Here is a 25,743-nt window from a genome sequence, read left to right on the forward strand (position 1 = left end):
CGACGGTCAACGAGCGACGCGACGACTGAAAAACACTTAATGTTGTGTTTTCTTGACCTTACCTTTATGTATCAATAATGATTTCGACTCAAGACGGACAATTTCGAATGAACGCAAGATCTTCATAATTTCTTTTCAATTCCTTGATGCCGGCCGGACTGGCGATAACATATTCGGTCGCTTCTCGTTTTATTAGTCACGCAATTATGTTTTCACTATTTGACAAGCAATGTAACTTGCAGGTGACGGTTGTATTGTGTCAGATTGGCTTTCTCTCTGCTGCTGTTCGTCAATTTCGGGCGCTTGAATGATCAATCTAGCGTACGAACCGTCGGCCGAATGTCCATCAACGAAGCCAGGATTTATACAAACGCATCCATTTATTTCCTGCGAACGATAGAAAATGGTGATAATACATCCAAACCATACTTTTAATATTACACATATTAGAAAAAACAACATTCACTTACCCTAACGTATCGGTTAAGGGCGCTTGGGCAAATCATAATATTTGGTACACGGCTTAACCGACCGAACTCGTTCAGCATATCAACGTCAAGCGGAACGTCCTCTGGTGGCGGGTTGAGGGGATAAAACGACGCTTGATGAAAGAGGTGACCGTAGGCACGCTTGATCTTGTCACCGCCGAGAGGGGGAGCACTGCCGATCGTTACATTGGCGACCGTACATTCGCTTTCGATGAGATGCTTGATCACATCTACCGTCGTAATTCCGATTTCTACACCCTCGAGGTTGAACACGCAAGGATCGGGCAGGAAATGCAGGTTCTTGTAGAAGCTTGCCACTTTGTACGGTGGTGTAGGGTACACGAAGGAGCTCACCAAATCGTCATGGTGGGACACTACGAACACTTCGGTATAAATGCCGATTGAGCTCATGATTGTGCTTATGATCTTCTCGAAGTATTCGTCGAACGTTTCAGCCACTTCCGCGTACAGTTTGCAGTTAGCGTCTGCGAATGGCCCGGTAAGGATCAGCACATCGGGTGGGTTGTTACTGCAGTACACCAACAAACTGGAAAGCTTTTCGTATAGCAAATCGTCGCGATCCGTGAAGGGGGCACTGGCAATCACACACGTTAAGGTCTTGTCGAGACTGCTCGGCACACGCGGTAGTGCGAGCGTTCGTTCGCAGTGGATTTGCTTCACGGAAAACAACGTTCCACGTGGGTTGATGCCCTCCAGTAGCACAGTTTGGCCCGGGAAAAGTGACCACCAAGAAGGAACCTGCACCTTGCTCAAATCAAGCCTGGTGTAACGCAGTGTGTGCTCGTCAAAATCTACGATGGATAGTTTGCTAGTTGTAGTTGGGTTCCGGTTGGAGGGGACCTGCTTGTCCGATGTTGTGCCGCTGCTGCTGTTCGTGGTCGTTGATGACGACTCCACGACGATCCTGCCTAGAACGCGGATGAGCTCCGAGCTAGGGTAGTCTACGTGATGCACCTTGATACCTTCAAACCAGCTGGATAATCTATCCTCTTCTCGTTCGATGTCAACATCAGTCTCCTCACTAGCGGGTTCCTCTTTGACAGGTAGCGGCGTGTCCAAAGCGGAAGCGGAATTCGATTTAACGTCAGGCTCATCGTTATTCTTAGCAGGCTGTTCGTGACTTTTCGGCTTTACTCCTTCCAGCGCCACCCGTTTGCAGATGGCATTGCCGCATTCATAGATCCGATCGCCAAGAATCATCACTCGATCGTAGCTAGAATCATACATGTATTTGCAGCCATCGTTAGCAAACTGTGCCGACTTTATTGTGAAGCCGATTCCCTTGCCGCGGCCAGCGCCCGTTCGCCTATTTCGATCGCCCAGCGATACATCGTCATCTATCGTGATAGGTTCCTTTCCTTCATCGGTAGTGGTAGGTAGCCAGTTAAATTGCTTCAGCAACTTAGCACTGCCATACGTGTACACGATCTGTCCAGCTTTACTCGGTGCATCTGGATCATTCTTCTTAGACGACGCGGACCTAAGGAAACGGTAACATGTCATGAGATTAATCGAATGCAATAATGATGCCCTCCCTCCCTCAACATGAATATTGCTTTGGAACACTTACAATGGAGAGTAGGTAACGGTTGTGAATGGACTTCCACCACTACCTCCTCCTCGAACGTCGTTCGGAGTGTTCACATTATGTTGCAAGCGAGAGACCGTCTTTTTAGCCTAAAATCAGAAAATAAAACGTAAAATTTACATGAGAAACGGAGTTAAAGTATCATTGATTTACACACTTAATATCATATAATAATATACTAAGAATACTCGAACTAGAGACATTCTGGACGAGATACTTTTGAATAGCATTTTCCGTTAGACAACGTTTCCGTATATGATATTATGAAATGGTTGAATGGTTCATTGCTAGCACTTCTTTTTTGCAGCACACCGGTTCCAACACACATTTATGGTCGATCTCAGTATTATAGACGAGCATGTAATCTAGTCACGAAACTTCAACTGAAAACGTGTACTAGAAAACATGCTCGCCTACAAAGCGGAGAATAATGCATTGCTGAGCCCTAGAAAACGGTTTCATCCGTACTTAGTTCTCAGCATTTGGCTCATATATTTTAAGACCCACGATCATGATTCAACCCTGTCGTGTACTTTTACCTCTTGGGCTGCAACCGAGTAGAGCATCACTGTGCGCAGCCATGGTCACGTTTTCGCCACTTGCTTAAGAAAGACAACCACACGTTTCTCTCTGTGCTGAAGAATGTTACATATATTGTAATGATCAATTGGAACAGGAAACAAGTGACGAGCTATGCTATTTCTTACTATTATTATTATGTAGAAAAGCTCTTCGCTAACAATTGAAATATTTGGTTGGTAGGTAATTAGTTAATTTATAATTTAAGCAAAGGTAAAAATATTCATTCCTTCTCTTGATTGTCGGCTGAATGGTTCCAAACAACATTAATGAGTGTGGATCTAGTCACAATTGAAAATTCATGTGAAATCACTAGATTCACACCCATTTACACTGATAGGAAAAGTTTTTTCTAAACATAATTGTTAGTGACATGTTGTGGTCATAGGAGCGCCTAAATCGTGCTAAATGCTTGCAACAAATCTGCCTGCAACTGAATATATTAACGATATATACGATATTCTAATAAATAAAAAATATTTCCCGATACGAAATTTGAAACATAGTTAGGCCATACAATATTGAAATTTCAAACGTGCCTGAAACACGTGACGTTTTCTATACTCCGCTAAATTTGGACACGTGCTGCTGGTAAAGATCGTGGGCACCCTTTAAAAAGTAAACGATTTCTCCCTACCAATTTTTCCCCATTTCTCCCGCATTGGTCAACCGTGGGAACGTTACCTACAATTATCGAATCTACACTACGGCTTTTATTATGCTGGCGGTAAGATGGAAAAATGGGAAAATAAATTCAGACTAAGCTCTTAAGGATATTGTAAAACTGTAAAAATACATTTTGGCATTTTGATTAACAAAACTTATCAATTGTATACAACGAGAAAACGAGTGTAAATTCTTACAAATTTACCAACTTGTTTACTAATCTAAACAAATCACCATTTGAAGATTGTTTTTTAATCACTTGTTTTGTATCTCTCATTTCCTCTCTCACGCGAGAAAGAAGGTTGACGACCTTACAATAATAAGAGCATTGGAGCGATGCGCCGCTGAAGCTGTGAGAGAGAACGAGCACAGCAAATATCGAACAATTTTGCTTTGGCAGCACAAACATTCGCATCTTTCGTACTTTTAAAGAAACGGAGAGTGGAAGACAAACAAACAGTGTTGCTTTGGTGAGAGACTTTTGATCGTCATTCATCTTAATATCAAGATACAAACGACAACGCATGAGAGATCAGTACAAATTTTAGATGTTATACAATACATCTCTGTAAAGCAGGGAAAAATATGAGTTCGTGATCATTCTAACAATGAATAGTTCAATAATATAGGTGCTTAGCTTAGCTTAGCATTGATGATGATAAAAATACTTAATTTAAATGAATTAATCTTTTAAAAATACTTTCATCATGTTAATAATTTGGGTTTCATATACCCTTCACGAAAACAACATGCTTTACATTACTGTTTGAATTGTACTTAGTAAAAGACAATTTCCGACGATTTACTCATATGATGGCAACTAGAAGGAAGAAATTAGATACTTCAACGGAATGTGTTGTTGGCCAGCGAAAAAATTGCGAAAACAGTTCAGTTCCTTAGCCACAGAACCGGCGCGGTTTAACTCTGTTGAAATACTACTATGGCAACGGAGCGGAGAAGCACAAAAGTGCTGATCAAGCAGTCGCATACCAACTACACACATACACACACAACACAACACCGTGGTGGTTTTCATCTCAGTATCGAAGAAAGAGCCGTTTTTGCGCTTGCTATCTATCGCACTCTGTAAAATGTTGTCTCCTTTTGTCTTGGAGTGCTGTGTACCTATTCCGATTCTTTAGCATCAACCACTGTTACCTTCATTTCATTCCATCATGATCATCATCATCATCATCATCTCCTCCACACGAGAAGTATCTCTCTCCTTCTACACGCCGCCAACGGCGTTTTAGCCGTCTTCACCTTCTTTCATACCCCTGATTTCACCATCTTTCCACAATAACACCACCGCGCAAACTGCGTGGCTTTTTCCAATCGCACTTGGAGGCTCTTACACTCTTTTTACGATGGCCACTTTTAACCCGTCGACCACAGGTTCTCGTCCCGTTCCTTTCTACAAGGGTGAACTAGGTATTATTACCTTCTTTCTTGCGTATCGTCGATTCTGTTGCGCTCTTCTTCGTTCCGTCTCGTTTCTCTCTGCCATTCGAGGCAAGAGGAGGGGAAGGCGTTTTATACTCCATTACTGCGCATACTGTTCTTTTAAATTCAAATATAGCCTTTCTTAACGACGCCAGGTAAACGCCGTTTCGACATCCTTTGCGAGGATACGTGGTTCGAAATCCACAGACCACAACACAAACACTATGAAACTTTAAGCATGCTTTACTGTAGCATTTTTTTGGCTGTATTGGTGGGAGCTTGATTATAGGCATTGGGTTTTTTTTATTCTTGAATAAAAGAGCCTTCCAAATTTCAGGTGGATATTTCGATAGCATCCATCTGTTCTTTCCTTTCTTAAAAGTTTTGTTCGACGTCGATCACCACATTAAGCTTTCTCTCCTCATCGATTGCAACTTCAGAAACATATAATAAACAAAAATCAAGGAGGGTGGTAGACGTAAACTAAAAACCAGAGTGTGGCGTGTGCGATAGACAATGCAAAGCGTGGTAATTAAAAAAAATACATTGCACTGGATTTACTTACGATCATCGAGCGAGAATGACTTCCCTGCTTGCAACAACAAAACAGAGAAAAACACAATCATATGGTGGAATAGGTATGCCGGGAAGTAACAGAGGGGGGTAAAATGGCGGCGAATCCGATCATCGAAAGACCAAGATGGCCGCCACAATGATGCGTAAGAAAAATCTCCCCTCCCCTCTCTCCCTTTCCCCACTGCATGATGATTCTGTCCAGCATTCACTCTTCCCCTGTGGTAGCTTCGTGACGACGACGACGACGATGATGATAGTTGTTCGTGCTTTTTTCTTTTCTTTTTTTTCATCAACCCTATTATTACAGATTTGTTGTTGCCCACTGGTTACGGGTCCTGGATGCCATTGAATAGCAGCAGCAGCAGTCAGTGCGAAGCGAATTGATTGTCCGCTATTTCCTGTGCTCCCTTATTTCTTACAACGTGCTTACTTCGATCTTTCACAGGTATTCGATGAACGCTAGAACTAGGGAACTCGAACCACAAGTGAAGAAGTGTATAGAGCGCCATGTTTTTTCTTCTTTTTTTGTACTTGATGTAAGGGGAAACCAGATGTATAAGGGAAACCACCGCAAAATATCTTTTAAATTGAAGAATACATCTTCAATATTTGAAAAGTACAGAATCTAGTCACGAGACATTAATTGCGTCAAAAATATCAAAACTTGACAGAAGCAACTAAATCTTCAACTCTTATAATGTGCACACAGCGAAATTGTCGATCAGGTGTGCGCCTTGTAAGTAAGAATTCTATGAAATTATCAATACACCGTTTAGGAACGATTACTGCTAGCCAACCACACATTGTATGGCAATTTCTTCGCAGAACACACTCTAAACGCCACATTATTATCGCTTAGTAGCCATCATGGTGGGTCCAGCATTCACCCCCCCCCCCCCCCCCCCCCGTTGCCCAGTTGTCGTCCTCTTTTTAACATACCGTGATAGTAATACCATAAAATACGCCGGGGAAATGAAATCTATGGCATCAGAGACACGAAAAGTGTTCATCTTTCAATGATCGAATGATTGCTGAATTCTCTCTATAAAGAAATAGTTTCAGATACAACATGAACCACACATTTCCCACTCACGTTTCAACTGGATGCTCGTCTAAGAATAAAAAAAACCGGCGTGTACGTAGAAGACCGAACGTATTAGTGTTCTTACAAAACTTGTTACTCCATTACAACAGCATCAAGCGGCATGCACATACACTCAACTGTCGCTCGAGAAAAGCCATGTCCAAAAAGTGATGAGAAGAGTGGCGTTATCAAGGGCAACAATCTCTCTCCAACACATCATCATCATCATCATCATCATCATCCATGAGTTCAATTCTCCATAGGTTCAAAAGTGTGGAGACGGGAGAGTGGTGATTGAGCGAACGGACGCAACGAGCACGCGCGCGTGTCGCACATGTGCGAATGTGTGCGTAAAAACGATCAGTGGGGTCATCTACCGGCGCGCGCGTACTTGAAATCCATCTTCATTCCCTTTGTCCATAGATACAGAGAATGAAACAGAGATAAACATTTGAAGGCGATCTGTGCTCTCACAGAGATATTTCTTTATCTTTTGAGGTAGTACACCAAAACCATGCAGAAATAGTGTATTCTATGCCGTACGCATTCGTATACCACAAATCTTTCCTTTTCTAAGCGCTAATATGTTCGCTCTGCTACTAACGCGTTAAAAATTTGTATACGTCTAGGAGATGATGGCGAACCGACCGAGATGTTCAAAATTACACATTGTTCTACGGTGAAAATCCATCGAGTGTTTCTCGCACCTCGCTTCGCATCAAGCAGTTTGTACTCACCGAAGTTCAAAGTCTTCCAGAAGAGATCAAGACGATAGCCACAAAAAAACAAGATGAAAAAGAACGACGCACACATCGAAACGGTCGACTTACGGTACACCACGGTACATCAATTCCAGAGAGTTTCGACAGCTCGGGGCGCCATCATGCTTTTTTACAAAAATATTCCCCCTTCCGAGCGACGGCTACTGGGAACGTCGCGCTTATCTCGATCCCCCCTCTTGTAGGAATTAACTACGAGGAATAAGTTCTCTTGATCATGTAGCCGCGATCCGTCGATATTGCGTTACGCTTGTTGTGTATTACTTCACGTTCACAACTTTTTGCGCTTGTAATACTTTATTCCTCGTTCTTGCAATCAATCACAAGCCCCTGTGTCCACATCCAAACATAACTCTCACTCAAAGATTCAGGACACAAATACTGCACTCAACAACAAAGTAAACAATGGGGTGGAGGGGAATGCGCATATAGACCGCATTGATTTACACAGCGCATGGCATGTATAGTCATTCGCCAGTATCGGCAATATTTTAACAAAAGAATCCGCTTTTCTTGATAATATATGCAAGTGAAACTCTCAAACGAAAATAACATTCCTGCTTTTCACGTGTGCGCAGCAACGTTGAGTTGAATAAGCCTTCGCCATCTTGCGAACGAACTATCGCACCACCAATACAAGATATTGAAGATCGAACAAAAGCGTGATTCTAGCAATCGAAACATGACAATGAGGGATTTTGTGTTGAATGCGATCCTGCGCTGCCGTTCTTGCAGTTACCGCTCATTTTCGACGGAATTGCTGTCGTGCTCAGAAGCAAATGACTTTAATTGTGTGTATCTCCGTACGGATGTTTGATTTGTAAACGTGTGCTTGTGTTTGTGCAAACCAATCTCAGCAAGCCGCGCACTGGTTTAGCAGGGCTACTACACCGAGTGTTGATGAACATGTGATGAAGAGGGGAGAGTATAGCTGTGTGTGGTGTGGTAGCGTGGCAGGAGAATGCCGACGCTCGCTGCCGCCAATTTGCTGCTTTTACACTTCTTCCTCCTTTACTCACACACTGCTCTATATGGCCTGTCGTTCCCTTTCATACATTCAATTTTCTACTGCCGCCCGTAACACATACCGCGCGCGCACATGGAACTATCAGAAGAGCCGCCATTTTTAAGACTTTGTACTTTTCCCAACCGACATCCTACTTCTGCTCTGTTCGCTTGCTTTTCGCCTAATTTGTGTAGTAGTTAGTATGCTGAATTGCGCATCATTACTGTTCACAAAACAATACAACGCTTCGGGCGTCGTAACCACCGCAAGCACACACTTCCTTGGAACTAACCGTTTCAACAGCCTCGCCGCCGCCGCCGCTTTGCTTCTTCATTCGTCTTCTTCTCCATCATGCACTATCTGTTGTTTTCACTGCACGATCACTTTTGCCATTTTCCGATTTGGAAAAACAAATGTCACTAGACCATCACTGCCAGACCGGCAAAACTGATCCACCGGCATGTTAGCGACTTCGAACAAAAGCGGGCCCACTCCGCTACGGAACTACACTTTCACGAGCGACGCTGCGGCACAACCAACAAGCTAACTTGCCACAATCCAAATACAGAAGACGCTAAACCACAAGCCAACGGTTTCACTCCAGCTCCATCACCATCTTTCACCAACACCATCAAACATTGCTCTGCGCGTTGTCTGCTAGTACGATCTCTTTCCTGCGCGAAAGTAAGGCATGAATTTGCAAAAAATGAACTTGTCCCTATCTCATTCCGTCATGGCGCTTCACACGAAAAATAATATATAGCCATTTCGCTCGCTCACTCTATTCGACTTCTCCAGCCATGAACAAAGTAGAAATTGTGTGTTGTGTGTGTGTGTGTCATCAGGCAGCTACGCTCACTTATGGATGTGTGCGTGATAGCTTTTAAAATCAAGCGTAAGCGATTTTGTGGCGGTATGTGAACGTGCTTTAGCGCAGCTCACAACAGGGTGACTCGAAAGAGTTCTACAGTCAATGTTTCTCAGAATACCTGAACCAACTCACACACCCGTCGCCTTTTTCTTCAAATCATTGTACAACCAAAGAAATGCCCTGCAGGTGTGGACAACTTTTTCTCTCTTTTCCAGATTACTAGCAGTCGCAAGATTTGTATCGATCTTTCGACCTTTTTTTTGCAATGAAAATATTTTTGAAGAAGTATAAAGCTTTTAAAATCAAATTAATAACATTTTTACCATGAAAAAATCTACCCGACAGTGTTGCTACGACTAATAGTTTCAAAAGATCTTAAAAACAGTTCCTTTACAGTTCAAACCAAACATAATGGCTTGCGTAGCTCTGCTTGAAAGGTTGTAGGCTTGAGTATAGCTCTTCTACAACGTTCTGCTCATTTAGCTTTAGTTCCAGGAATGAAAGGTAACATAATACAACCAAACAAACATACACAAAAAACACACACACATACATAACTAGATGAATACGGTCAGTGAAAGTGCCATTTTCCGCAATACGGCGATCACACTACACCCTTGCGCATGATTATGGAGGCATAACGATATTACAAACAGCATGTAACCAATACGCCACCAAACCACGCGTTCAAACGGCAGGATAAGTGCTGATTACTGTCCCTAACAATATAATACGAAAAAAGTGCCATCTGAATGTTGCACATTTCTATAACTACTAATACTAGGATATCATAGGATATAGTAATTTAAGAAATCATATTGTTTAACATATTAAGTAGAAAATTACATACAAACAAGCTTTAAAACAAATGATAACTGATACTAAATAACAAATCTAGTGTTCAGTTGCTGTTGTTGGGGGTGGTCCCGTGTTATAGTGATCAACTCAAAAGACTCAATAACATGCCCATCATGGGTACAAACCTAGAATAGACCATCCCGCCCCCCCCCCCCCCCCCCCCCCCAAGCATGTCCGCGTAGGACGTTACGCTAAATAGAAGAAGAAGAAGCCTTAAACCAGTGTCTTCCAACCTTTTAGGTTCGCGGACCACCACTTGGCTATGAAAATACATTTGCCGCGCGCGGCCCATATTCATTAAGGGCATACATTTTGAAGACTTTGTTCAATGTTTTTGATCAAAAATATGTTTATATCTTATTATAGACATACCTGTTGAAATATTAATCTTGATTGTGGGAAACAAACACAATATGCTTTTCTTTTAATAAATTCTTTCGCGGACCACGTCTGTTAACGCCACGGACCACAAGCGGTCCGCGAACCACAGGTTAGAGACCACTGGGCTAAACCACCAAACAAAACCAATGATTAGTAGTATGAATAACGCTTTTTGATTGTAGCTATGGATCAAAAACAATTACCTAAACAGTATTTTAACAGCTTCCTTACAGCTTCATTATGTGCTTAGTATTTTATTGATAAGGTTTATAAATGCCACAAACACAATTTTATTTTGTGTTAGTTGTGCAAAACCTGCCGTCAGTGAAAGAATTCCATTGCTCCATTGCTGTTAAGGTGAAGAACCCCAAGCCACAGCGAGGCTAGTAGTAGTAATAGTTGAAGCTACTGTGCTCCCGGTTGAAATCCTTTGTAAGAGAGATAATACTCGAGAAGAGGGTGAGATGCCTACTCCGGATATTACCCTGATCTGAGTGAGTGCTGGGAGGATGGGGTAAAAGGGTAGGTAGTATCGACGCCCAAATGAAAATGGAGAAAAAGAGACTTGATTAGCTTCCGAAATAAAGTCGAGTCATGCAACTAAATCGAGAGTTTCTTAGGCGCAACATCCGCCTTTCGGTGGTAGGAGGCCTGTATAGAATTTCCACTAGTTTCTCTTCCTCCTTTCCTGGGCCACATGCTATACCGCTCTTTTGCCGCACTGTTGCTACGATACGAGCCGCGGATGTCGACGAAAAAGAGAGTGAGAGAGAGCGAGAAAGATCCTGTCGATCAAAAACAGCAAACTAGCACTTCAGCTAAGCTACACACCAAGCGCTTCGCGTGGCAAAGGGGCGATACGCTAGCCAAGCCAGACTCGTTTGCGCACGATAGATTCTTTATATTCTTCTACATTTTTTGTTGCTGCGCACAGTTTACCTATTGTAGAAACTCCGACGATTCCCACTTTCTGTACAGAACGATTGGATGGATATTTAACCATTTCACTACTGTCTTCACAACGTGCATTCGCGGTTGTGTGTGTGTGCTTATTTTGCCGAGGTGCGGTCTTCAGTTGTTCTTCTCATTTCGCGGACAAACGTCTCGTGACTGGAAAAGGGGGATGAAAATCACATCCGCTGGCGAAGATATCTGCTATGCCGGGAGGAGGGATGAATATGGGTCGCAAGGTGAAGAAAAAACGCAAAGAAAAGCAGAAATGGAAACAGAACAGTGAAGGAAGCATGGAAAACCTGAAACGGCAATAGAGAATTGGCCGCATAAAGGGTTAAGCTCTAATAAAAAAGATGCTGGACGACCACGTGTGTTCATCAAAACGTGTGTAGGATCTAAACTATAAAAAATCAGAGGGCGATGACAATCCGTAAGTAGCAAACTATTCATTGTTCCGTTACAATACGGTCGATTAAAATATGCTAAATTAAATTTAAAAAAGAAATATAAATAAATTAATCAATAGAAATTGTTGCGTAAAATTTCACATTTAATTTCATTTGTAGGAAGCAATGGATTATTTAGTCACATAAAATATAACAGTCTAAGCATTCCTTCTGTCATGTTTTAACTACACTTGACAAAAAACCCTAATTCAAATTAAACACAGTTATAAAATGTATCTTTCTTCAATCAATTTCTTGAGATACTACGCCTAAGATTGTTTTTTACAGGGTTTCCCACGATAGATTGGCCGGTTCTCATATTTTTTGGGGTTCGTCTCACGATTTATTCATCGTATCCCATAGATTTTTGGTTCGTTCTCATAATTTATTGGTATTGTCTGATTAGATATCAATATAATTAAACCAAAATATTTCGGAAATCGCCCCAAAAACGTGGGAACGCACCAAAAAAAATATGGGAATTATGGGAACCAATAAATCGTGTGAAACCCTGTAAAATACAGTTCGTATGATTCCATTTATTAGGTCTTTTTTGCATAAATAATATTTCAAACTCTAACTTCAGCCCAATATGCTGTCTTTAATTTCCGTGCAATGGGGAATCGAAACGATCATTTCGTAAAAGAACGAAATTCAAGATCAATCAGATACCAATACACGCGTCACACCACCAATGCCACTTTTTGGTGTCATCTGATAATAAAGAACCCACCGCCACCTGCCTTCCCCTTGCCAATTGATCGCTTACAGAAGGCTAGGTTAGCGGATTCTTATGCCAAGAACCACTTCCCCCACGACATGTTCCGTTGCTGGAAGATGAACCTCGATCGTAGAGCGATGCGCGCGTGTTGTACCAAGTGCAAGTAATGTTATGTTTGGTTGATTTTTTAAATCCTTCTATTCTGTTGGATTTGTGGTCTGCAAGGGAATGTCGAAACCTTGGAAGCTAACCACGAAATGCTTTAAACGTTTACTATTCCAAAGCGGGTAAATATCAGCGGCCATTATAGCGTGATCACTGTGTGTGTTGCTCATTTTTCCATTAAATTACTCCATGTAACAGCAACAGACAGGTGTGTGTGTGTGTTGGAAAACTTCTTGAAAACACGTACAAGAGAAAATCACTCGAATGCCGATTCGCTTCGAACAAATGTAGCAGAGAAGGGAGGAAAATGTGGTAGGCAAATTACTTCAACAAATAATTACGCTGCATGCATTGAACGAAAGAGCAGAATGGAACAGAAATTACCTCTATTTTCAGTGGTAACAACGAAAGATTTCAGCGCGGTAAAGACAACGTTACAAAATATGAGCGGCTCACCGAACGTGGTGGAGGAACAGATGTAGAACGCAACGCCCAAAAGACAGGCAGGCAAGGCATGAGTGAAATGAAGAAAAACAACAGCACACAGAAAAAAACACCTAAGAGATAAATGAACAGAAAGTAACAAACCAAAACAAGTCTCTGTTTGGTCGCCCTGAAAGCGAAGGAAACAGACCACGACCCGGTGTGTTTGATGCTGACGACCTCGACGACGTTGACCCCTTTGCAGTTGTTGCTGCTTCCCCCTGCTTTCGGAGGAGGAAGGAACCGGTGTTGTTGCTCGCGATCTTCTTTGACCACCAATACAACGAACGTATCCTTTAATTCCCCTGCCACGAAATGGTGGCAGGCGCTCGCATTAACGGCTGGGGAACTTTCCAAGCGGTTTACGCAAATTGAAATACAAGACGATGAAACAGAATAAAACAGCACGACGGCTTGAGGCTACTTATGAAACGAAATTCAGGGGAGGAGAAAAAAGTATGAAAAGCATAAATAATTTTAAAAAAAACAGCGCACCTCCATAATACCATTCTAAAAGAGACAAAATAGCTTTTATGATTCTAGAGTACCCCATTTAGAGACAAACAAAAATAAAATCATCTCAAACAGTGTTTTAATGTTTTGCGTTACTTAGTGTTTTCAACTCCAGCAACAATTATCAAAATAATTTGACAATATAATTAGCTTATTTTGGCCATGGTCAGATTAACTATTGCTACACTGTAATCACTCGTTAGTCCCAGAGTGTGTTGCTTTTATAACAGCCAAGATATCGTAAGAGATCGTGAGACAGTGATCATACTAGCATAGCGGTGTATGCGTGCGTATCAAATACTGTACACGCTCCAGCCGCACCGTTCACCTTATAGCTTCTCGAAACAGCACCAGAACTTACTAAACCCAAAGCCCTTATACATAAAGGAAGAAGAAAGGCAACACCGTTTTTAGCATCAACGCCGCTGTACGGAACGTAGTGTGGAAGAAACATTTTGCATGTTTTTTTTTGTAGCTTAATCTCTACACAAACAGACATACAAACACGAAGGGACGCAGCCAGACGGACCAAAAAAGCTTATTTTGTATTGGAAAAAGGTTGTGGTGATTGTACAAAAAACAACAAAAAATCCATCACACACACACATAGACATTGCGTCCCTTGATGCTCGAAGGGTCTGGGATGGTCATGAACGGGGATTCGATGATGGTGTGTGCGAGGTCACCTCTTCTTGTTGCGTTGCTGTAATATACAACAGGTTCTATAATGAGTGAGGAGGAAAGATGGAGAAAGATAGGCTAGAGAGAGGTTTTTACTTCTTCCCGGAGGTGCCATCATCTACAAGAGGGCTGCTGCTGCTGCTGCTGACTGCTAAGATATTCGCAGTCTGAACGGGGACAAGACAAGGGATCCAATCTAATGGAACAGGAAAGGTGGCCGGTCAGTGGCGGGTAAGCACAGCATGGTAGGTGTGCACCGAACCATGCCTAGCGGGGTCTGTTGTACACTGGTGGTAGTGACGGTTTGCCCCGAGAAGAATGAACGAACTCAAGACACGCGCTTGCCTGCCAGCCAGAGTGGTTTGGCGTGAGAACGGACGGAAGAAATGATGCCAAAATGTTCGGGTCCGGTCTACTGACCAATGGCAAGGTGGTAGAGCGGCATAGAGTAAGCTCATGTGTCGGGCCAGGTCTGAGTGACAGAGGGATAGAAAATGAAATTGCCAATAATCAGTACTCCTGGGCTACGATTAGGTATGCGCGTTGCTTCATTGGACTTTAGCGAAACCCCGTTTTGCAACACGAAAACATGGCAAAACTTGTACAACATGAAAAGCCATTTTGCCTGGATGTATGTACAATTCTTTTTTACAGACATTTTTGCGATACACACTTGGTACAATTTGTTGACTTTAAAAAAAAAAGTAATGAAATGATTTATCCATTAAAGAGCTCGATTGGGCAATGAACGACGAACCCTTAAAAAGGGTGTAAGGTAGGAAATAATTTGCTGAAATTTACTGCTGGATTTTCTGGAAGTATTAAACATAATTTCGCACAAGTTTTCCACTATTGCATATGTATGCGCTGCTAAGGTCGACCTAAAAAAATGGATAAAAGCTAACGGAGAAGAAAATAGGCAAGAGAACATTATTCTGCTGCGTGATGGTTACGAATGTAATTGTTTCTTAGAAAAACAGCCAAGTATGGATGTAAAAAAGAACAATCGTATGGCAGCTTGGCGGGGAAAACCTCCATACTTTATACATGGTGGAAAAGGGTGTCTTTACGTAAAAGAGAAAGACACAAAGACCCTTCAGCGAGCTACCAGCAGTTGTCTCTAGAGAATGCACGAATGAAAACGAGATACTTTCCGGTATGCACGCCAAGGGTCATCTAACTTTCCGGTCAAATAATTTGCATGGATTTTCATTCCAGTCCAATTCCTCCGATGGTTCAGGGCAAATCTTTTACAGTGTAGTTTTTGTTCCCTCCTGCATTACTTCGCTGGCTAACAGAGGATGTGGTAGAAAATTGCCTGCGACCCTCACATCTACCACCGCTGCCTTTAAGTGTATAGTGCACGGGACGGGACTAAGATGCAGGAGAGCATGCATGTGTGTTTTAGCCCTTCATTCCATATCGGACCATCACCGGCCAACAGAAAATCGTCTTTTATAAGCCACGCTACAGCTATGAAGCTGCGGTTGGTTTGGGATTCAAAACGAACCTTGCGCTTTTCGAACAGTACGTTAGGCATGGGTATTCCGAGTTCCTAGCCACCATTTATGTGTGGGATCGATTTATTTCATGTGTATTTTCAACCACACCACGACCTATTGCTAGTCACGGGTATGCAGACAAGTGTAAACCGGTTGTAGGAAAATGCGATTCATAGCTTAACTGATCGAGGGAGGAGGCAAGTGAACGTTTTTTGTTTTGATTCTGCACGTTTATGGGAATTCTTTATAGCGTGTATATTATGACCAAGCTTTCGTCGATGCACATGCAAGCCTTCGCATCGGTGGAATAGGTGCAGGAGAATATAAAAGCAAATAGGATCGCTATTTTAAACGGAACACAATTGCAACGCATTTATTACCACCATAGCAGAAGCTTTAACGATCGAAAAACGATAAGAAATAAATAATGTGGCATAGCAAACTAAAAATAAATTAACAATAAATATAAACAGCAATGGATACAATTTCAACAAGGATTTTGGCGGACTTTGGAGTGTCATATAAATCGTATCATACGCACTTATTCGAAAATTGTGGATCTAAACAACATCTCAACGACATAATAATCATCTTATAAGGACTTGACTGAATGCAAGCAATTGTTGCAATGAATGTAACGGAATTGTTATTAAATATGCCATAAAACACAGTAGAACATTATCAAAATGCAACTCACCTTGGGAGTAATACAACCGTACATTTCCAACACATCTTGCTCGACTGAATCCACATTGCGATAGGTTGTTATTTTGGACACTTTGGAATCCATTCGTGGAGACGTACCAATGCTCCCGCTGGTGGCACCAATGCTCGATACTTTCGTTAGCTTCCGTGCTTTGCTCGTGTATTCGTGGGCTTCCATCTCGTTTAGATAGGCTACCGTTGGTTCGGCACCACTCAATTTCGACACACTGTAAGCCATCCATTGTTCCACGAACTCTACTGGATCGGTGATATCGTTGTTGATACAAATTTCAATACCTGCAATAAGAATACGATCAGTACAAAATGACAAATTAATGAAAAATGTATGAAATTCTACTAGCTCCAGTTGGCCGGCAGAAAGGCGTCAGTTTGATGCGAGTTTTTTCTGAATACTTACACTTATTTACAACTTCATCAGATGGTTCTATGCCCAGCTCGTCAAACTGTTCACGAATCGATTCAATTGAAACCATTTTTCTACGTTTTTTGGTGATTTTCCAGCACCGAAATACAGCTACATACCGAACACAACGAAAACAAACCACAAAAGCGCGCGAATGCCGTTTGAAACGTCCGTTTGTTTGACATCTGGAGTCAAGCTAGCAAATGTCGACTACCCAAGTTACAAAATTCACAAACTGATTTCTATGCCCCGATTAGGCCCGTGTCTGTGCTCCATCGGATGCGATTTTATCGGAAGGCCTGTCAAAATTTTATATGAAATTTGACAGATAACGTCGGACGTGCGATTTCGTCATACGACGGAATCAAAAATGTTTGATTTCGTCGGACGCCGCATCCGATTTTATCTGTCAAACTAAATGTGTGGTGTTTTGTAGGAACAATCTCAACTTAATTTTTCATAATCGTTATATCATTAAAATCATCCAAATAATCGCAATATTATACGAAAAAGCGTTTGACAGCACGTGCGATAAAATCGCATGCGATGGAGCACAGACACGGGCCTTAGGCTGGTGGCATTGCACGATCGCGATTTTTCCACATGTTGTCAACACCATTTTTAACGAAATTTGACATTCAATTTTACTGTCACATTGCTTCTAGATGATCCAAAAAATCTTAATAATTTTTTTGGCACTTTCCATCTGTCAAACCGTCTATGTCTATGTCTATGTACGAAAGAACCTAAATTTGGCTACCCAAGCGCCACAGATTAAGCTTAAACGACTGGAAAATTGAATATCCATAGAAAAAAAAATGAAAGCTCCACAGCTTCATTGGTTTGATCAATAGATGGCGTATTACAACTCATCATTATATTGCTATCCTTTTCTTGGAATGTGTTTCGACAAGTTTCATCTTATCATAACCTATATAGCCTTCCCAAGCGCCACAGATTAAGCTTAAACGACTGGAAAATTGAATATCCATAGAAAAAAAAATGAAAGCTCCACAGCTTCATTGGTTTGATCAATAGATGGCGTATTACAACTCATCATTATATTGCTATCCTTTACTTGCAATGTGTTTCGACAAGTTTCATCTTATCATGACCTATATAGCCTTCTAACTTTCTGAGCAAAAATCTATATGAATGGTCGTGTGGTCAGGATACGTGGGTATCAACACCAACGAACATTAATCAAATCTCACTTGCTTCAGTGCTGGTGGTTTCCGTTGGAGTTTAGTATTTAAACAATCGTATCGCCGTTCTAGTTCTAGCGATGCATAACTTCAATGCGAAACCATACAACAGTACAGAGGAAATGAGAAAGCTCTCCTCCAAGCGATGAAGCTCAGCTGGTAGGGGTATCCCACCAACAGATAGCGCCACCAGCATTTTTGTTATTTTTAGAATGCATGAGTCGTTTGCCGTCTGCTAAACGAAGTCTTTCTATATTCCGTTTAGGTAGAGTGCTTGAGTCGTTTAGAAGCCGTTTAGTGGTCGTTTAGTGGATTTGTGGCACTTGGGTTCTAACTTTCTGGGCAAAAATCCATATGAATGGTCGTGTGGTCAGATACGTGGGTATCAACACCAACGACCATTACTCAAATCTCACTTGCTTCAGTGCTGGTGGTTTCCGTTGGAGTTTAGTATTTAAACAATCGTATCGCCGTTTTAGTTCTAGCGATGCATAACTTCAATGCGAAACCATACAACAGTACAGAGGAAATGAGAAAGCTCTCCTCCAAGCGATGAAGCTCAGCTGGTAGGGGTATCCCACCAACAGATAGCGCCACCAGCATTTTCGCTATTTTTAGAATGCATGAGTCGTTTGCCGTATGCTAAACGAAGTCTTTCTATATTCCGTTTAGGTAGAGAACTTGAGTCGTTTAGAAGCCGTTTAGTGGTCGTTTAGTGGATTTGTGGCACTTGGGTATACAGTGGAGCACCGTTTATCCGGGCTTCTCGGGACTTGACCTCGCCCGGATAAGCGAATAACACGGATAATGAGTCAAATGATATATTTTATCACCAATTCCTGGTTATTTTTTGGAAATTTTTCTTATTTTTTGATAAAAATTACCCAGTTTTTATTAGCTTCATGTTTTTCGAAAGAGAGTTTTTTAAAATTTGCTATGAATTATAGGGTTTTTTGTTATGACAATGTGCTCTTACAACCGCTTTTTCAAATATCCTCCTCATAACGCAATGTCACTTTTGTATTGAGCTGTCATTTCTCAGCAGCACGGATAAACAGAAAGCCGGATAAAAGGTACCCGGATAAACGGCGCTCCACTGTATCTAAGCATAAACAAAAAGGATAGACATAAAATGATGAGTTGTAATACGCCATCTATTGAGCAAACCAGTGAAGCTATGGAGCCTTCCTTTTTTTTATCAATTGGTATTGGATTTTCCAGTCGTTTAAGCTTAATTTGTTACTCTAGGTTTTGTGCACAAAATGAAAAATTTCCCTTAAAAAGTGTATGGTTATGTGAAGTCGTTTCTGAACGCTTATTCACTTTTTGTGAACTGTCAAAACAAGCTTTGAAAATGGTGGTTAATGACACGGATCCAAAGTGCTGCTGCATTAAAAAAATATCGACGACTGTTGTCAAATTGAGTCTCAAAATGGCAACATGCCAAACGCTAAGAAGACACCTCCTCTATATTCCACATTGCACGGATCATAATCCCACCTATAATTTAACCATCTTGAGTGTGTGTATCCGTTTGGACAAAATTTGTTGATTGGGTGTTCGTACTGGCCCGGAGCTGTCAAAATAAAAATATCAAACTCATCATTTTGTGTGGCTGATTCAGGTAAAATTGTATGCCGGTGTAGAAAGCTGAGTTTTTTGGTTTAGGTTTCTGTTTCTGTTCGCTACAAATTAGTGCACCTGTCGAAGCTAAACAGTGAACGTGAATTAGTCCAGTTTGAGAAAGTAAAAACGCTTAGTCGCATAGAAAAAATGTCCGATAAAGCGCAGTTCGTTCTGCCTAACACGCAACCGATCGTAGATCTGGAATGTGCCACGGCATTTAACAATTTGACCGAGAAGGAAAAGCAGTATGCGCATTTCTTTAGCAAGGTAGGTTGAATATTTTACTTCAGCTCAGCTAATGCCCCATTATATGAGCAACTTTACTTGCTGAAATGCCACTTTTACTTAAATGTCTTCTTCTTGCCTTTTTCCCAGGCATCTTGGACTGGCGGATTGGTAGCACTGGTGCAGTCTAGCCCGGAATCGCCGCTAATTTTCTCCCTACTTCATCGAATCTTTCTGGCCGAGCCTGTGGAAGATTTGAAGAAATCTGCACTTGCTGCTGGTGTGTCGGAAGATGAGTTTACGGTATGTGCAAATCAAACATCGGACCATTGGCTAGCCATTTATCTTATCTCATTGTTGTAAATAAAACTGTTGATGTTTTTCGTTTACATTTGCTAGGCATTTCTCGTGTACACTTGTGGATTTCTGGCGAATGCTGGCAATTACAAGGGTATGGGCGACAGCAAGATTGTCCCGAACCTGGACGAGGATAAGTTCGAGGCGATCGTGAAATGCTCTGCCGCTTACAAAGCGCATGCCAGCGTAATTGATTCGCTATGGGAGTCCACGAAGATGCCAATTTTTCTACTCACGGATCGCATGAAGACGCTAGGTCTTTGCGATACCGGTGTAACGACGTACTTCTCGAGCAACGTTACGCACGACGATACTGAGCTGATAAGCGAATGGATGAAGGAGCACAAGTTTGAAGCATACATTTGCCGTACGTTCAAAACCACCGAGAATGGGAAAACGGTATACGACATCAAGCTTGCGTCCAGCGAAGAAGGTGACAAGAAGGGGCTGACGCGCGAACCGGAAGAGTATAAGGGATGCATTTTCAAGATAACGCGGGGCGATTACAAGGAGCTAATGCAAATGGTGGCCGACTCGCTGGAGGAAGCGAAAAAACACAGTGCCAATGAAAATCAGCTGCAAATGATTGAGGCATACGTAGAAAGCTTCCGCGAAGGTAGCTTGGATGCGCACAAGACTGGCTCGCGATATTGGATCAAGGACAAAGGGCCGGTAATCGAGACGTACATTGGATTCATTGAAACGTACCGCGATCCGGTTGGACAGCGGGGAGAGTTCGAGGGATTCGTTGCCATGGTGAACAAGGAGATGTCGGCAAAATTCGGCACGTTGGTTTCAAATGCTGAAAACTTCATCAAGCTGTTACCGTGGGGAGAAGAGTATGAGAAAGATTCCTACCTGAAGCCTGATTTTACGTCCCTGGACATTTTAACGTTCGCGGGATCAGGTGTGCCTTGCGGTATTAACATTCCCAACTGTAAGCATTTGTTTTTAGAGTGTGTCAAATTTAACTCAAATCAGGGAGAATGGGTAATTTACATCTGGAATTTCAATTTGTTTATTTCGCAGATGATGAAATTCGCCAGGACGAAGGATTTAAGAACGTGTCGCTTGGAAATGTTCTTGCCAACACAAACAAAACCGACTCGATTCCGTTCCTTTCGGAGGAGGACCAGGCGTTGATGAAGAAGTATAAGGCGGCCGCTTTCGAGGTGCAAGTGGGTTTGCACGAATTGCTTGGCCATGGCAGCGGAAAGCTGCTGCGCATTGATGAGGCGGGCGAGTACAACTTTGACACGGCCAAGCTGAAGAATCCGCTCACCGGAGAACCGGTCAGCTGTTGGTACGAACCGGGTGAAACGTACGACTCCAAGTTCAAGTCGCTCGGCTCTTCGTACGAGGAGTGTCGGGCCGAAGCGGTTGGGCTATATCTGAGCCTGAATCGTGACGTACTGAAGATATTCGGGCACACGGACGAAGAGGAAGTGGCAAACATCATCTACGTGAACTGGCTGTTGCTTGTCTGGGGTGGCGTAGGCGTAGCGATGGAGCTGTACAATCCGGCCCAGAAAGCGTGGCTGCAGGCCCACTATCAGGCGCGGTTCGTAATTATGAAGGTGCTGCTGGAGGCGGGAGAGGGGCTGGTTAATGTTCAAGAGACTGAGGAGGGAAAGAATCTGCTGCTCAAGTTCGATCGCAGCAAGATTGAAACGGTTGGAAAGGAAGCGATCAGGAAGTTCTTGCTGAAGCTGCAGTTTTACAAATCGACCGGCAACGTCACGGCGGCAACCGAGATGTACAATCACTACTCGGAGGTATCGGAAGGCGGAGAGTACCCGTGGGCTAAGTGGCGCGATATTGTGTTGCTGCACAAAAAGCCGAGAATGATCTTTCTGCAGTCGAACACGGCGATTGATGCTGACACCGGCAAGGTGGTGCTGAAGTCGTACGATGCCAACTTTGCTGGCTACATTCAGTCTTGGGTTGAGCGCTTCCCCGATACGAAAATCGACGACATTCTGGAACGCATCCATGCGACGGATAAGCAATATTTTGAAGGATTGTATTAAACGTCTGCGTCCAAATGCGATATGCAAATAAGATTCAAGCTGAATAAAGAAGGTTTTTGAACAAGTGTTTAGTTTCCGTTTGCTGTGCATTTATTTCACTGCTTCACGCAGCACAACAGCATGATTAATATGTATGTAAATAGAAGCAGACTCTTGTGGAGGTAGTGAACTTTTCCATAGCACAACGTCTTTGTAGATTTAAAACTGTGATCTATTATTTCGCAAGCAGCGTGCACCGAACACCGTATTGAAATTTCAAATTGACATGTTGACAGTTGCCATTATTGCAGACCGAAGAGTTCCGAATGTTGCCGAAGGTTGACAGCGCGGCTCACCAGCACCGTACAAAGCTTGGGCAAAACGGATGTGTTTTTTTCATTCTCTTGCAAGTTTCCAAACGTGGTGAGAGTCGCGCATCCATTTGCTTTGCTGAAGAAAATCCGGAAAAAGCCAACTAACCGCACACAAATATGACCGACGAATACTTTTACGGTGAGTAACTGATCATTGTAATCGATTGTGATAGCGGTTCGGGCCGCTGGCGTGTTAATTCTCATCGCATTGGGCGTGAAATGTGTGAAGGTGCCGCCAACCGTCGCACCGCGCATTTTTACCGCACGCGCTTCTCATCGCGCTAGGAAATGGTCGCCCTTCGGACGATTTTTCACCGTACCCGGGCGCCGCACACACGTTCCGCGTATCCCGTGCGTCGTCATTGTAGCCGATTTTTTTTCTCCCATTGCCCGGGTCTCACGGTAGTGTGTATGGTTGGTTTTTGGACCGTGCTTGTGTGTGTCCAGCAGGGGCCGTCGTCGCTGTCGTGGCCGATGGCGGCGTCTCGTTTGGGTTCTGAAAGCTTTTCCCACTCAGAGCATCGGGCACAATTTGCCGGTAGCGCCGTCCGTGAGTCCGGGTGTTGCCGGAGGGGTGCGGGGTCTCTTCTCGCATGTAAACTTCCCTTTCAATGAACGGGTGTTACAGTGTGGGTCCGTTTTTGGCGGTACTTGGCAGTGGGGCATAATCTGGCTGTTTTATAATAGCACGAAAAATGCCGGCAAGAACAAGCCTCTTGAACGAGAACGCATCTGCACCGTTCATTTTTGTGCATGGCAAACAGAAAGAGCAAATGTGAGGTTATATTTCCCCGATGAAGCGGGCAATTTTCCCGGTGTTTCTGTGGTGAGTTAATGGTGCCTGAGACCGGTTGCAGCGGTCTGGGTCATTATTTACCCAGTAGGCTTTGCTAGATAAAATTTGCCGCTTTGTCCCGGGGTTTTTTTCTCTCTGCTATTGGTATTGTTGGAGGCGCTGTGTCGTTAGCGCCTTTTTGTGCGCTTGGAAACACACCAATACAGAAGCGTCTTGCGCCGTATTACTGCATGTGGAGATGTGTGTGTGTGCGTGCGCTCGTGTGTGTTAGTGAGAGTGGTTTTCGTTTTTGTTTATTTCATCCTGTTCCACTTTTCCCCCGTTTTGCACTGAACGCTGCTGCCGGGTGGTGTGATGCGCTGTATGAAGGGTTAACGTTAGCTCATTGAAATGGCGGCGTCGCCCACTGCGATACGAACGCCTTTTTGTGTGTGCAGAAATTGCTTGGGCCTGTTTTGGAAGTAGCGCAATGCGGTGAAGAGACGGCATCAATGAACATGCCAACTATTAATTTGACGGTAAAATATATTTTAATGCGCGCGAAGGGGTGTACAATGCTTTTGTTATGGATAGGTTGAATGTTTCTGAACGTTTTTTTTGTTTTTAACATTTTCCAGGAGCAACTCTCAAGGAGGGCAGCAAAACAGTGACCTGGGACCCGGACAACAAGCCGGAGGGTTACCCGCGGACGAACAAGCTGGTCATCAAACAGTGCCTCCTGGGCCATGAGGCAGCCGCGGACGAGTTCAACGTGGTGCAGGTGGAGACGATGACCATAAGGGACACGCTCCGCATACCGATCGCCGTGCTGAAGGTGGGCGAACTGCGACAGTGCCGCATGGATTTGGAGTTCTCCGACGCGCCCGTCACGTTCACGTTGGTCGAGGGCAAGGGACCGGTGCACATCCACGGGCTGCATCTGCTCGGTTCGCTGGTGGAGGAGTTCGAGGATATGGAGGAGATGGAGGAGGAAGTGCTTGACGAGGAGGAGGCCGACGAGGACGAGGATGAGGACGGTGCGTCACAGAAGAAGAAGCCAAAACTGACCAACAACTCCAAGGGCAAGCCGGGCGCAGCGGCCGGCGGTCCCGCCGGTAATGACAAAAACCGAAAGAGGAAATAAACGGGACACGTTCCGTGCACCGGCCATCAGCCTCTGTGATTGCTGTTGCAGAAGCAGAAGCAAAGTCGGCCGCCACAACGTGTCATCATTCCTCACCACAAATTAAATATATGTATTACAAAAAAAAAAACACAAACACACACTGACAACAAAACTAAAATCCAAACCACCATCACCAACTAAAAAGCCACGTCTATCTGCAAGTCAGCGCCAAAACAGCAACATCAAAAGAGGAGGAGCGAAAGGTGAACGAGCAGGGAATTATTACGCGTAATTCCCGCCGTAGTTCATGAGCTACATGAATCCTCTTACCTCGCGCGCACCTGGTATCACCGTTCCCTGTTGGTTTCGTCGGATTTGAAGACGAAAGTGCGTGCAAATTCCCTTCTAAACTAAACAATCTTATAATAATTACACGGACAAAGCAGAGAGGATCCGCGCAAACCATTAGTTGCTGCAGAAGAGATACGCCCGGCGCCCGATCCTACCGTGGCGTCTACCAATTGACATAATACCAATAATATCAAGAATTTAAGCCCCGGGGGACTTCTGTTGGGGGAGAAAACAAGGTCCAACGAAAGACTACTAACCACGATAGAGCAACATTTGTATAATCATTGAAAGAGAAGACGTAACAAATCTTCTGAGATAAATTTCCAAAAAAAAGGAACCGGAACAAATGAGAGAACTACTTTCTGAATTGGGTTGAAGAGCTATGACTATTGCATTTAAAGTTCGGTGGAAAATGCTACATACGTAAGCGCGTACCACACGGAACGGTTGAGCACATGATAATCACGGTGGCAAAGGACGGCGCAATATCATCATCAATACCCGGCAATCCCAGTCCACCCGTGGTTGAATTCTGGTCAATTCGTTTCGCCATGAAGATAATGTATCTCATGAGGGAAAGGCGTATGGGAATCGGGGAAATCATTTTAAGGCCAAATTTGAAACAAAAGCTTCGTTTCCCATTCTGCAAGTAAAAACTCTGAAATGCAAGAAAGTTAAACGAGAAGCGATCCTATACTGGATCAGATCCCCGCAGGTGGTGGGCCGAGTACAGAGCAACTAGTGTATGCGAGGAGAGGCGA

General features: G+C 43.2%; 3 protein-coding genes across 6 annotated transcripts; 2 read left to right on the top strand and 1 right to left on the bottom strand.

Annotated features, from left to right (window-relative positions):
- Positions 1-139: 139 nt before the first annotated feature.
- On the bottom strand, positions 140-17,137 carry LOC1274537 (DNA polymerase alpha subunit B). Of its 4 annotated transcripts, XM_313675.6 has the most exons (5): positions 16,929-17,137; positions 16,503-16,807; positions 2,080-2,186; positions 471-1,989; positions 140-387 (listed from the first exon to the last, which is right to left on the bottom strand). In XM_313675.6, exons 1-5 carry the CDS (start codon positions 17,002-17,004, stop codon positions 205-207), a joined length of 2,190 nt encoding a protein of 729 aa, XP_313675.6. In that variant the 5' UTR covers positions 17,005-17,137; the 3' UTR covers positions 140-204. The 4 variants fall into 4 exon arrangements, with proteins under 4 accessions (XP_313675.6, XP_003436801.2, XP_061498369.1 ...); XM_003436753.2 differs by lacking the exons at positions 16,503-16,807; positions 16,929-17,137 and adding an exon at positions 8,523-8,816; XM_061642385.1 differs by lacking the exons at positions 16,503-16,807; positions 16,929-17,137 and adding an exon at positions 8,313-8,519.
- A 2,559-nt stretch (positions 17,138-19,696) lies between these two features.
- On the top strand, positions 19,697-22,443 carry LOC1274539 (dipeptidyl peptidase 3). The gene is made up of 4 exons (XM_313678.5): positions 19,697-20,032; positions 20,141-20,293; positions 20,390-21,284; positions 21,377-22,443. Exons 1-4 carry the CDS (start codon positions 19,913-19,915, stop codon positions 22,375-22,377), a joined length of 2,169 nt encoding a protein of 722 aa, XP_313678.5. The 5' UTR covers positions 19,697-19,912; the 3' UTR covers positions 22,378-22,443.
- A 222-nt stretch (positions 22,444-22,665) lies between these two features.
- Positions 22,666-25,207, top strand: LOC4577442 (nucleoplasmin-like protein). The gene is made up of 2 exons (XM_001237520.4): positions 22,666-22,869; positions 24,144-25,207. Exons 1-2 carry the CDS (start codon positions 22,848-22,850, stop codon positions 24,647-24,649), a joined length of 528 nt encoding a protein of 175 aa, XP_001237521.2. The 5' UTR covers positions 22,666-22,847; the 3' UTR covers positions 24,650-25,207.
- Positions 25,208-25,743: the final 536 nt, after the last annotated feature.

The sequence above is a fragment of the Anopheles gambiae genome, chromosome 2, assembly GCF_943734735.2.
Source record: "Anopheles gambiae chromosome 2, idAnoGambNW_F1_1, whole genome shotgun sequence".
In the NCBI taxonomy this organism is placed as follows: domain Eukaryota; kingdom Metazoa; phylum Arthropoda; class Insecta; order Diptera; family Culicidae; genus Anopheles; species Anopheles gambiae.